General features: G+C 57.9%; 1 protein-coding gene across 1 annotated transcript in view; it reads right to left on the minus strand.

Annotated features, from left to right (window-relative positions):
* RTEL1 (regulator of telomere elongation helicase 1) overlaps window positions 1-13,255 on the minus strand; it is a 29,684-nt gene extending 16,429 nt beyond the window's left edge. The window contains 10 exon segments of the mRNA XM_073236336.1: window positions 4,204-4,357; window positions 4,968-5,033; window positions 7,043-7,127; window positions 7,709-7,784; window positions 9,254-9,314; window positions 9,502-9,583; window positions 10,229-10,322; window positions 10,595-10,790; window positions 11,812-11,919; window positions 12,864-13,255. Coding sequence (XP_073092437.1) covers window positions 4,204-4,357; window positions 4,968-5,033; window positions 7,043-7,127; window positions 7,709-7,784; window positions 9,254-9,314; window positions 9,502-9,583; window positions 10,229-10,322; window positions 10,595-10,790; window positions 11,812-11,913 — 916 coding nt within the window. The 5' untranslated portion in view covers window positions 11,914-11,919; window positions 12,864-13,255.
* Between the last annotated feature and the right edge of the window lie 703 nt (window positions 13,256-13,958).

Consider the following 13,958-nt stretch of genomic DNA (forward strand, 5'->3'; position numbering starts at 1 on the left):
GCAAAAATCAGAAAGCCTGATGTCACATTCTGTTGGGGAGGCCATCAGGACACAGACACAGTGCCCACTGCTGTCAGGACTGGGAGCCCGTTGCCCTGCGGCCTGCAAAGAAGTCTGCAATACCTAACGACGCAGCAAACGGTCAGGCGTTTCCCGCTTAGCCACCACCTGCTTCTAGGAATTTACCCTGAGAAACACCTTGAGCAAGACAAAGGGACGTGTGCACTAGGCTACTCGCCACAGCAGTTTGTAACTGCAAAACACTGGGAGCAACCTGAATGCCATACGAACAGTCAGGCAGATATGCAAAGTCCACAGGAGAGAGCCGGGTGCTGGAGAGAGAAGGGAAGTCTCTGCAAAGTGAGGCATTTACAGGAAACACAAGCAAGAAAAGCCAGCAAGATGCAAACAAGATCCATAAAATACAACATGATCCTTTGTGCAAGACAGAAGGGAAAAAAATATATACCCATATCTACTTCTTTTAGGGGGAAGAAAAAGCAAAAAAAGGATAAACCAGAAACTAACAAGACACTTCCCTTGAGTATACGATGACTGGCCTCTGGAACCATGCTAATGCTTCAAATGCTCTAAATAAATAAATAAATAATATCAACACAAATGGAGAAAAATGGAATAAAATACGAAATATAAACAGAAACAAATGAGCCAAAAAATGACTAATGTAACCCCAGTGGAGGGGGAGGAAACAACCCCAGAAACTCATGAATGAGGCACTTCCACAATGGGCCCTCAGACTGACAATGAGAGGGTGTGAACTGACACTCGGCTGCGGCAAGCAGACTTCACCCGCTGCGGGCAGGCACGCCGTCCTGAAACAACTGCTGGGGTGTTTCCTGGGGAGAAGGAAACTGGCTTCCTCACCTCCAACAGGAGGCACAGACACAGGCAGGAAGAGAGCCGAGAGGCCGCACCGGCAGCACCAGGGCCGTGAGACGGGCTCCCACCCGCACGCACGTGAGCATGCACGCTCCCACTGCCGTGAAATCTAAGACACCTTCCACACGGGAGAACCTGACCGAGACACGGAGGGCAGGGTGAGGGAATCTGTCATTGTGCAAACACTACTGGAATCACTGACTCAGGGAAGAATTATTAACAGGTGCACAAGCTACAAGTGGAAAAGTGGTAACTCACAACCGAAAAACCTGGCCGTTTCCACACAACCGGTGACCAACGTCCATGTCACCAGCAATGTGAGACTTCTGTGGTATTCTTGCCAAAAATGCATGAAATGTATGGCATCATGAAGACACGTCAGACAGGCCCAGATCTGACACAGCTAACCTTTCTCTTCAAAATGCCCAGGCTGGGAAAGACGAGCGCAGAGAGCCAGCTCCCAGCCAGACGCTTCACCTGGCTGTGGTTCTTGCTGGAAAATTCCAACATGGTCTGTCACCTAGACAAGAGTGTAGTATCTACGCTTGATTTCCACACTGGATCACTGCACGCAGTCACACGAGGATGACTCTGTCACTGGGAAATACACTGAGACAGAGAGGGGTGGCCCACTGCAACTGCTCTGAAGGACCCAGAAACAGAAGTCACCTGTCTGCAGGCAGGAGGCTGACCGGATGGGACAGAAAGTCCTATACTTGCAAATTCTAAGTTTGAAATTATTTCATAATTAATTTATAAAAAAACAGTAAAACAACATTTCAGAAAAAGATACAAGACATGAAACAACAATATAAACCAGGTTTTCAAACACTCAGAAATGAAGTGACAGAACTCAAAAAGAATTATAAGGAGAACAACCACTTTAGAGTGAAGATGAAGCTGAGACACAGCAGCATCTTTAGAGAAGGGAAGGTGTGGGGTGTGCAAGCCCAGCGAGAACAGACATAGGATCTGGGGCGCGGCAAGAGCTGGACTCGGTGGGGAGGGGAGGGGTGGCAGGGAGACACCGTGCATGCCTGAGGAAGGGGACAGAAGCACAGAACGCTGCGCAAGGTGCTGCAGACAACACCCCGCCAGAGCTGAGCCCTGGGCTGCGAGGGCAATGCTCTACCCACAGCCTCGACCCAGGAGAGCTGACAGCAAAGGCACTTAGCAACACAATTCCTGGGCTTCACAGAGAAAGATTCTAAACATGTGACCTTTAAAATAACAAAGTTTAAGAGACACACATGGCTATCAACCAGATAATCTGCTTCTAGATGGCTTCCTGGAGAAGAGACAGGATGTCAGTGCTGGGCGCGGCATGGAGGCAAACATTCTGACCACAGGGAAATGGCTGAACAAATGGCAGCTCACCCGCAAGAGATGCTCGCCCAGCAGAGCACAGCGGGCAGGGCCCTGCCAGGACAGGCGAGCTCCTGGGGCCGGTGGTGCGGCAGGTGTGGCTACAGGCCTAGAGCTTGAGACCGTCCGGGAGGCTGCAGGCCAAGCCCATTCTCAGGATGCTACTACCGATGATGACGACATTCTATTTGCCTTTTCCCCTCTTGCACAATTTTTCAGAGGCTACATGCACTAGGCTGACCATGGCCCCCGAACAAGCTCGTGTCCTAACCCTGCCTTGTCACCTGCTGGGGCAAAAGGGACCTTGAGCTGGGAAATGACCCTGGACGGTCTGGCTGGCCCTGGATGAATCCCAGGGTCCTCGCAGGAGGGAGGCAGAGGGCAGAGGCAGAGAAGGTGTGGCCCCAGAAGCAGGCCGCAGAGGACGGAGAAGGTGGGGAGTGGATTCTCCGGGAAGCCTCCAGAGGAGGGCGGCCCTGCTGACCCATTTGGCACTTCTGGGAACAGGAAGAAGGCTGTATGGCTTTCAGCCCCAGGTCCGCGACTTGTCACAGCGGCAGCAGGACACCAGGCTAGGACATGATGTGATCATCACATCACAGCAAAAGCAGAAACAGCTGTGAGATCCAACTACCTTTTACTAAGCCAGATGTTAAAGAGATTTGTGAAACAGCAAAACAACACTACTTTTCTAGTTTTAAAAACACAGTTATTATTCAAGAAAATGTTAATTTTAGTATGTTACGGATTGGATGGTGTCCTCCAAAAAGACATATTCAAGTCCTAACTCCCGAGCTCTGTGACTAGGACCTTCCTGGAAACAGTCTTTGATCAAGTTAAGGTGAGGCCACAGTGGACTGGGTGGGCCCGACGCAGTGATGGTGTCCCTGCGAGAAGAGGGGATTTGGACACAGACACACAGGGGAGCAGCCCTGTGAAGACAGAGCAGAGCCTGTCTGCAGGCCCAGAACACCAGCAGCAGGGAGAGGCCTGGAGCAGATGGACCTCCCTCAGGAGAGCGGGCCTGTCCACCCCTGGACTCCAGACGCTGGCCCCCAGAACTGTGGGAGGACAAGGGTCTGTTGCTGTGAGCCCTGCAATTTGTGGCACTTTGTTACAGCAGCCCTGGAAGCTACTATAACCTATAATGCTATTATGTAAGTAAGTAAGCAAATCCTTTAAAACTCCTGTGTTCATTTCTAACACAGAAGTTACCAATCGATTTACTCACACAAACTACAGTCAGTAAGTTTTAGGAACATAAAGGGTCCTGAAGCCTTGTTTGAGAACTTCTGTTCAAAACCAACAAATGCCATTCCTGCGCCGGTGCAGGCCTCACCCCCAGAGGCTGGAGAGCCCCCATCACAAGGGTAGAGTGCCCTTGCCGAGAAGGGCCCGGAGCCGGCCAGGCCTCCGGTGCCTGCTCACGCATGTGATCACAAAGGGGAGGAAGCCAGGGTTCACACCCGCACCCCATGTTCAAGGTAACATCTGGAGACTTGAACACCTGCCGCAGCTGAACAGAGGAAACGCCCCACTAACGAAGGCAGGAGAGCATCTGACGACCCCGTGTTCACCAGCCCGTGTCCAACCTGCTGGCCACCGTGGAGGGAAAGCAGCAGGAAGGGATCCGCAGGAAGAGGTGCCTATACATGCAGTGCTCACAGGTCATTAAAAATGACCATTTCAGGCCAAGGCACTTGGTTTTCACTTTTATACAGGAGGGGGAAAGGCTGCACCCGCCGAGAAGGGATGATAAGGTCTTGAGAAAAATGCTAGAATGGTCGGGCAGTACCCACCCGCCTGGGCTGTAAGGCCCCAAGGAGCCTCCTAAAGAGCTGACACTGCCCCCAGATGCCGACTTGAAGAGGGACCCTGGGCAGATTCTGGCCTGTAGGGTCTTGGTTTCCCTCTTTGGTTCCCCACCTGGAGGCTCACCTGCATTGGTGGGGTCCATGCTGCAGTCCAAGCGGAGCTCACCCTGCTGCGCCAGCCTGGTCTGCTCCTCCAAAACCTGGTCTATGACAGCCAATCCGGATGCCACGTCGTGGGGGGTCAGGTCAAACGACGCCGCCTCCTCGCACATCTTCTCCTAAGCCAAGCACACGGGTCAGGTGGGGCAGGCAGGACCACAAATGGTCCACATCTGTCTGTGGGGCCCACACCAGTGTTTTGAATGGTTTCACCTGAGCTGCCAACGTTGTACAACTGGAAAATTCCCCACTAAGATCCAGATTTCTGGTTTCTCTCAAAAGTCCGATCTGGCCCACTGGGCCCACAGTCCCTCACGGACAATTGCCTGGAACCAAGTGGGGGCTGAAGCAGAGCACAACTGCCCCAGGAAGCCAGGCGCTGAGTGCAGCAAGGCGGCCCCAAGGGCCCCCCTCAGGGCCGGTCAGGGCTAGCCAGGGCAAGGCAAGGCCTTACACCCAGGAGCAGACAGGGCGCGGAGGGAGGGAGGTGCCGGGACGTGGCCCTTAGGCCCTGCCTGGGCATGGTCACCAGCAGCTGAGCATCAGGCTGAGTGGCCACTGGGGACAGAGGACAGAGGGAATGAGCTAAAAGCGGGAGGGCCCTGGGGGTCCTGGGTGGAAAAAGGCCCACATGGCGCCACCGACCCAGGTTTACCAGGCCCTGACAGCCAGGACGCAGGGAGGTGGGCAGGAGGGAGGGGGCTTCGGGAAGGCCACCTGAACACTCACCACATTGTGAGCTTCATCAAAGATCACAACAGTCCCCTTCAGGTCGATGCTGTGTGCCCGGCGACTCTTGAGCAGGGGGAAAAGAGGGGCGCTGGAGCCAGTGGGGCAGCCCAGAGGGTGGGTGCCACCACCTGACCACAGACTTGCAGAAGGCCCCTGCGCTCACAGCTGCCTGCCACTGCCCACCCACCACCAGGCTGACATCGTGACTCACAGCAGGGCAGCTCCACAGCCACAGAACAGACGAGGAGGGCCCACTGGCACCGGCTGCCCGGTGCACCGGCAGGCACCAAGGTGTGGGGGGTGTCTGCTTAGCTCTCCCCCACTTCTCTGGGAGTTTGGTTTCACAGACTCAAGGGCCTGTTTTATGTGTGTAGGTGGGTTTGGACAGAAGTGAGCACTACTCTGAGTGTCACCGCCCAGAGCTGGAGGCAACATGCCCCCGCAGCATGACCCCAGGCTGCTTTCTGTGAGCTGAGGTCAGGTCTGCCTTTTCTAGGCTGTGCTGGAAACGGAGCCGGGCAGCCCGTGCTCCTTTGGGTCAACGTGTTCTGAGACCACGTGTCTTGCTGCCGGCCGTGGCAGGCCACCCCTTCTCGCTGCTCGTAGCACTGTTCAGGGCACTCTACCTGTGGGAGTACAGCCCTGGGACCTGCCGCCAAAGCTCTGGGATGGGCTGCCTCCGCAGGCACTCCGAGGGCTGCGTGCCTTGCGCCCACAGCAAGAGCTGAGCCTGCCAGCACTGCACGCCCTCACCCCACATGGGCTGCTCTATTTAGCCTGAGCCCTTAGTGGGAATGCAGTGCCATCCATGGTTTGATCCTGCATCTCCTCACAACTAGCAATGCTGGACATTCTTTTCCTGACTGACCGGGATGCCTGCCCACCTTTCCAGTGAAGTGTCTGCTCAGAACTTCCCAGCAGTTGGCAGGGAGTTACTGAGAGATAAGAGCTCTGCCACACTCCAGGCACAGGGCTTCTGAGGACAAATACCAGGAGTACTTCACCCCTTTCCTTGACCGGCCTTTCAATTTTCTTAATTTTCCTGATACTATCAAACAGCCAAAGCTTTAAACAGTTAAGGCCGATTTATTTATTTTTCTTTAGGGCTAGTGCCTTGTGAGTCTGAAGTAAAAGGTCCTGACTGCCCCCATGTTTTCTCTTAGAAGGTTTAGGATTCTAGCTTTTACACATGTGAAGTAATGGCCAAGATCCATTCTTCCAAATAGATATCTGGTATTCCAGCACCACTTTTTTGAGAAAAAAAAACAAACCTTTTGTTTCCCCAGTGAATGCCTAGGCAAGTCCATCAAAGACCGAGTGCAGGTCAGCCTTGGACACTCTGCTCTGTGACACCGGCCTGCACCACCTGTCCTTGTCCTGCGCTCAGCCCAAGTCTCCAAGTCAGGAAGAGTGAGCCTCCAACTCTGCCCTTCTTGGTCAAGGCTGCCTTGCTCTCTTAGGCCTCTTGCCCATCCCAGTAAGTTTTAGCATCAGCCTGCCCCACGACTGTCCCACCTGGGGCCCGGGCCCTGGGTGGCCTGGCTGAAAGCCCTGCCCTTCAAGAATCACGTAAACCCGTCAGCAGCCCCCAAGCGCTGGGGCGCCCACTGCGTGCGCTGCAGCCTGCTTTCCCCTGCATGCCCACTGCCCTGCAGAGGCCTGCTGACCAGCACTGCCTCCTCACCCCACACCCACTGCCCCTGGCCCCGGTGCTCACTTCTTTGCAGTCTACACTGTGCCCCGGCACGTGCCCGCTGCACGACCATCACATGAAGTACGAGTTGCACACGTGGTGTGACACCCCGTTAGAACATGAAGGCACACAAAGTTGCAAGTCTGTGGGCATCATGAGGGAGGAGCATGAGGGCAGGACGGTGCCCCCCCCGGAAGCTGAGGCACAGCGCGAGGGCAGGGGAGCTGCAGCCGGGGGCTCCTGCCTGAGCCCTGATCTGCTGCGACGAGCGAAGGGCTGATCCCAGGCCCCTAACTGGCACAGGCTCTTATGGCCCTGCATGAGCCCAGGGACACCCCTTGGCACCAGAAATCATCAGTGGCATGGGCTGAGACCTCACCTTGGCATCCAGCAAGTAGTTGTACGGCATAAAGATAATGTCGGCCTGCTGCTTCAGGTTCCGAGAGAGGTAGTAGGGGCACAGCCTGGAGCAGACAGGGGCCTGTGAGCACGGGGGGAGGCCCCAAGCCTGACTAGACACTGCACCTTGACGGGCACATGGCAGGAAGCCACCCGCATGCCGCATGGGGGCTTGGGTGGGGCAGGGGGCGGGCTCTTTGCCCTGTCGTCCACACCACCAATTTCAACCACTTGAGCACATCGCCCACTTAAAAACCTACAAAAACAACTCCAACCCCATTCCTGAGTAGACTACTGAGGAAATCAGAAACAAAACACTCAGCCCTTCCTTGTGACAACCTGAAGCCCTGAAGCTCCAGGGTCAAGGCCACACCCACCAGCTGGCAGCGGCAGAGCTCACTGCACACTGGAGGGGCAGGCAGGGTCCCACTGGCAGCCGAAGATCAGACTGGCCACCAGGGTGGGCTGAGGGCTGGGGTAGGGGGTCCGTCCCCACTTTACATACCCCAGTTGCTTTGTTTTCTCACACTGAACAACTGTGTTTCATGACTTAAAAAGGGAAAAGGGAGACACAGATGACCCCCACAGATGGCAGAACCTGGCCCTGGAGGGAAGTGGCCAGCTGGGGCCCCAGGGGGCGGCTCACTTGTGCCTGTTCCCACTCTTGACCAGATCCTCGATGTCCAGGATGGGGGTACCCAGCTCCTGTTCCAGGCTCTTCTCTGGGGACACAAGCAGGAGGAAACACATGCCCGTGGGTCCACTGAGCACCCCTGGGCCCCAGGGCACACCTGGGCGAGCTCCAGTGCAGCTGGCAGTGGGTGTGGCCACACGGAGACCCTCCCCAGGGAAGGGCTCGGTCACCCAGCTGCCTGGGGACTCCCCAGAGAATCCTTGTCCTGCGGGTCTCAGGGCCCCCTGGGAGGGCCTGTGACTGAAGTGAGCTGAGGGAGCCCTGCTCTGCACCCCAGAAGGTGGCTGCCGGCTGGGGCCTGATTATCGGTAGGAGACAGGAACCAGGGCAGGGGACCCTTTGGCTGCCATCCTCAAGGCTCTGCCTTCCAGGCATCTGTCCTATGACTCGCCTTCAGCCTGGCCACAGGTCCTTCCTCCACTTCCCCACTGCGCCTGTGCCCCCGGGAGCAACCCCCTGCAGGAATCCTGGGTCGTGCCTGCCAGTACCAGTACAGGGGGCGCAGACCTGATGCAGCCAGACAGCCGCCAGGCCCTTTCTCAGAAGGAAGCCCACCATAGAGCTGTCACTCCTTGCTGGTTGCATGTCCTGGGGCAGAAAGGGACTCAAGAAAGGACACAGGCCCCCCATCTGGAACCCCAAGAATCGCCAGGGAGCTGCTCTGACACAGAAACACAGGCCCAGGCCCTGGTAGACAAACCAAGGGTCTCTTCTAACATGCGCTACAGGGATTCAGGACAGCCGCACATGGAAATACACCGAGTCCACACCCCATGAGGCAGGTGCCAGGCCCAGCCTTAAATGCAGAAGCCAGATCAGGCAGGCCCTCAGCAGGGACACAACCCAAAATGCCCTCAGGGACAGGAGAGAACAGCAAGCCCCTAGGCAGCACCATAGCAACAGACCAAATCCACACTCTGCAGCAGCTACCTTGGGAGGATCAGGGGGCAGAGTCAGGAGGCCAGGGCCAAGCTTAGAACCCAGGCTGATGCCCCCAACCAGACCCCCTCCCCGGGCTGACCCCCTCCCTGGGCTGACGCCCACAAAGCTGTGGTAACAGGTGAAATGCAGTCTGTCCAGAAGCTCACCAGACCCAACACCAGGGTATTTAGTGGGCCGGTCCCTTAGGCACCCCTGCCTGCAGGCACCCAAATTCCCAGAAGGAAGCAGGTGCTCAGCATGAATCACACTGTTTGCACACAGCTTAGACCCAGGGAGCCCCCCACAGGCAGTGGGAACCCCAGGGATCCAAGTGACCAGGTGCCAGCAGCCTTCCTGTGACACCTGTCAGCCCATGGCAGCTCTTCCGAGGACCCTGTCAGGAGACAGTGCTTGCCTCTCACCCCGCCCCACCGATAGGCTGCGCCGGAGCCCAAGGGGCACAGCAGCGAGTGGTAGACCACCCAGCTCAGCCCAAAGGGGCTGCACACGCCCCCCCTGCCACCCCGCTGTATGCTGGCTGACAGGCGGGAGCAGCTCCCACAAGCCCTCTCTTACCTTCTGTGTTATTGTAGAAATGACAGGAGCGACTCGCCACCTTTTTTCGGCACAAGTGGATCTGGGAGAGAAAAGATAAGGTCCCAGCCGGCTCGACAGCCGAGAAAGGGTGGAGCCCAGGCAAGCCGGTGCGCGTGCCACTGGCCATGCTGCCCCAGCGCAGCCCCCGCCCCAGCTCTTTACCCACTGTAGCCCAGGCGGCACCCAGCCAGCAGAGCTACAGTGCGGGAGGCGCCCCGGGAGCCCACCTGCATGTGGTTACTCTCCTGCTTCTTCACCTCAGGGTTGATGCACAGCTGCTCCCGGGAACCCAGCACACACACCCTGGGGCTGGCGGGAGAGGCACAGGGCCCAAGGTTCAGAGGGCAGCTCGCAGTGCTGTGCGGCAGCATGAGGGGGCACTGCCTCATGAGGGGACACTGTCCGAGTGGGGACCCTCGGGAGCACCTGGAACCTGGGCAAGCAGGCAGCCAAAGGGGGTGACCATGGCCACACTGTGCCCTGGGTTGGGAGGGACTACCTCTGCTGTGTCACTGACCACTCTGAACCGTGGCCCGGGTGAGCAAAGAGACAGGCAGGGCAAACAGCATCGAGGAGGGACTTGCAAGCTTCCACCTCGGCCCCACTGGCTCTGTGCCCCCTCACACAGGAGACGGGAAGGGCACCCGGACTCCTGCAGCCCTGCTGGCTCCAACCAGGGCAGTCTCCTCCCTTCATGTGTCCAGCTGCACTGACCACACCCACAGCTGGCACTATAGCACCTGCACAGGGCTTGGTGCGAACCCAAGGCCAGCACAGAAACTCAATGCTGTTTTCTCAGACAGTGGGCATCAGAGACAGCCCAGCCCTCATCACAGCCGGGTGCACCTGAGCACAGCATGCCCTCAGGGAGGGTCCCGGCACACCACCACCAGTAACCATGCCGAGGCCACCCCCCCATAACCCTGAGGCGGGGTTGGGCGCGACCTGACCCACCGGTAGGAGGTGTTCCGAAGCTCGCTGATGACTTGCGTGAGCTGTGAGTGGGTCCTGGAGGCATAAATAATCTTTGGGATGTCCATGTAGCAAGCTGCCCAGGAACAAGGAAGCAGAACAGGTCACGACCCCATGAGACAGTGTCTGGGACGCTCTGCTAACTCAGCCACGGGGACAGCTCAGCTGCAGGTGCCTGATCCTCATCGCCAGCAACGGGTTGAAAGGGTACCTCCAGTGCCCTACTGTGGCAGCAGGCTTTGGCCCCAGGCTTACAGCCAGCAAGGTAAGAGACGGCCTGGCAGCTGCAATGCTCCCTGCTCAGCTTCAAGACCCGTCTGCCTGCACAGGGGCTGACGGGAGCCTCACCTGTGCCATCCCCATCTGAAGCAGCATTCCCCCAGGAGGACGAGGCGCCACCAGGGAACAGTGCCCCTTGTGCCCTCTCAGCGATCTTTTGGGCAGAGATGGCATCACGAAGGTGCTCCCGCCAGGCCAGTGTGGTGCAGAGGAGGCAGAGGGTCTTCCCCGTGCCCGTGGGGCTCTCCAGGACGCCGTTCACTTTCTGAATGGAGTCAAGAACAGAGCCATGGGGACACAGGGTGAGGCTCTGGAAGCACACAGCCCACCTGAGACCACCCAGGCAGCCAGTGGGACAGCTCTGCTTAGGCAGAGCCCACCTAGGAGGTGGCAAAGGCCTAAGAGATTGTGGGTAATTCCACAGGACACACGTCCAAGCTCAAACCAAAAGGTATGGATTAATTCAGCAGGACATTACACAAACACAATTTGCAGAGCATTACAGAAAATGCAATAGTAGTTTTCAACTTAATATAAACAGCAAGATGACTAATTAGGCGCCAAGTTTCAAAACAGGAGATTATCCTGCAATTCTGGATCCAGGTGTTTGCACACTCTGAGCGGCACTGATGGTCTACCAGCCTCTCGGGGGTGGGGGGTGGGGTGGCCCGAGTGGGAAACCTGGAAATGAACAAAGGCAAAGCTGCACCCACCCCACCTCTGCTCCCAGGATGGGCCCGGGCTCCTCGCCACAGGACCCTGTGCCCCCAACAGCAGCCATGAGCCCAGATGCAGAGTTAGCCACTGGGCCAGGGGCTTGAGGAGGGTACGAGAGCATGCTCTCTTATACCGGGGCCCCAGCGGAGAGCAACCTGTGCCCCCTACACCCTCCTACACAAGCCTAGGCTCCAAAATGAGCCTGGACATGGCTGTCCCTCTATGAGGAAACACTTCTACAGATCTTCAAATCGTAGAAGGCTGCTCCTTGTCACATGGCCTCGGCTTAAATGTCACCTCCTCAGAGAGGCTCCCAAGGTGCTCCCAAGCCTATCAGCTCAGGTCTTGTAGCCCTTAGCACCATTTACATTTTTTCCCCATTTGTTTATCATCTCTCTTACTCCACCTAGAACAGTACCCTATTTGTGACTAAGTCCCATGTCAAAAAGGTATCTTTCAACCAGGAGGACCTGATCATAGTGAGTCGCAAGGTGAAGTACATCAGTCCTGGGCTGAAGCCCCACATGTTGGCCCAGCCCAGGTACAGACCCCTTGGTCAGCAGCTTTACCTTCTGCAGACACTCCAGGACTTTGGCCATGTAGTCCTCTTGGCATCTGTACGGCTGGAAAGGGAAGTCCACTGTCACACCGTTCAGGGTTATCTTGGGCATCTTGGCCTGTTCTCGGGAGGACACAGGGGTTTGCTGAAATGTAGAGTGTGGGAGTCTGTGGCACAAAACCTGCTCTGAACATCTTAGGGTCTCAGCTACTCCAGGTAAGTGACGCCAGCCCATGTTGCTGGGACATGACACTGCTGTCCACCGGAGCCCCTACAACACAGAGTTGTAGGGCAACAAGACTGTGGCCTGCCTTTCTGGAGGGCCAGGCCCCTTCACCAGTTATCTGGAGCAGCCCATCCCGTGGACAAGGTCCCAAGGCAAGCCTGTGACAAGGAGCTGGGGAGGTGAAGAAACTACGCATTAGCCCTGCCTTGCTGTCCTGCCCCACAACTCCATCCTGCTGGGGGAGCGGCCAGCGGGCTAACAGAGGTAAGGAGAGGTGGTCCGGGTCGCCATGCTCTGCCTACAACAATTCACTCACTTCCACCAGAGTGTGAGAGGCTAGGCCCCAGCAGCACCCATCCCGGGCTCGGCTGCCCCCACCTTCGGCCCCGCCCTACCCTCGGCTCCCCGGGCGGGCGCGACGCCACGCCCACCCTTTGCAGGTGGGCCACCCAAACAGGGGCAGGGAGAGAGCACGTGTGCCGGCTCTGCCCCGGGAGGGAACACGGGGGTCCCCGGCAAGTGACCCCATTCTCTAGACCTCAGTTTCTCCGGGACGCTGGGACTAGCACGCTCGTAACCACGGGGTGACGGCCCTCCCCGCAGGGCGGCCATGGAGCGGCCGCACGGTGCGCCGCCCGGAGCCCACGAGCGCAGGAAAACTACGGGCCTCCGAAGGCAGCGCGGCGGAGGGCGGCGCGGGGCCCGCTGAGAGCCGGAGCCTCGGGGGCCACCCCTCTGGTAGAGACCCAGTCCCAGGGCCTCTGCGCCCCGCGCCCCACTTGTCCCCGCGGGGCCCTCCCGTGGCCCCCCACGACCGGAAGCCCCCAGGAATTCACCCCAGGTCGGCCGAGGCACCGCCACCGCGTCCTCCGCAGCCAACCGGTTCGGACTTGGCGGGCTAAGGGCGCAGGGCACCGTCGACCGCGCTGCACTTCCGCTCCCAATTCCGGTCCCCCGCGCGCCGCTCCCGGCGGAAACCGTTCCGCCGCCGGGCGGTCCGGGCTCTGTCCGCGCCCCCGGTCCCGGGCCGCTCCACCCCCAGCCGGGGACCGGTACCTCCATCGCGCGCGGGCATAAACCTGGGGTCCCGCCTTTCTCCTCCTTCCAAGTCATCCTGGGGCCTCCATTCCTCGACCCCTCCCTGGGCCGCGCCACCTCGGTTGTCCGAGCAACCGCACCAGACTGGTTCCCGGAGGTTCCCACCCCCCGCTCAGCACCCACGGGCCCTCTTAAGGCTCAAGTCCGCCGATCACTCTTAAACTCCGCAGATGGCTGCCCCTCGCCCATAACCCAGCTCCTGAGGGCCTCAGTAGCCCGTTCTTCCCGTACCCTGGGTGCAGCCGCTCTTCCGGACACCAGTGTCCCCAATGATCAGGGCGCCCCCTCACCCTACGGACCCCCAGCACCAGCACCAGCACCAGTCCACGGATGGGCTCCAGGAGTCCGGACAGCTTTGTGGGGCCACAGGTGTTTGTCCAGGCCACGCCAGCATGCCCCCAAAAGGCATCAGGAAGAAAGTGACACTGCAGTGACAGCTCACAGTCTGCTGGCGTCACTGATTTCAGGGCTTTTCATGGGCTGTATTTAATATCCAGGTTTTTCCTGCTGATGCACACATATCACATGTGCATCCATGCTGACATGTGTGAAATCATGCTGGGGGGAAGCACATGGCATACGCTGGCATCCACCCCTACATGCCTGTTCCATGGAGGGGACTGTACAATGTCTGCCCTAGACTCTCAGCAGGGAACCTGGGGAATAGGAGACCTGGGAACACACTTGCTCCATGCTCACCAGGCACAGGTTTCAGTGGTATGCATGCAGGCATCGACATGCTTGTCCCCTAATGACCTCTGAGATAAGTTCCTTTACTACCCGTACTTTACAGGTGAGGAACAAAGGTGGTTAGCAGATTGCCAAAGCCAGCA

Source organism: Manis javanica, chromosome 5 (genome assembly GCF_040802235.1).
Source record: "Manis javanica isolate MJ-LG chromosome 5, MJ_LKY, whole genome shotgun sequence".
Lineage (NCBI taxonomy): Eukaryota > Metazoa > Chordata > Mammalia > Pholidota > Manidae > Manis > Manis javanica.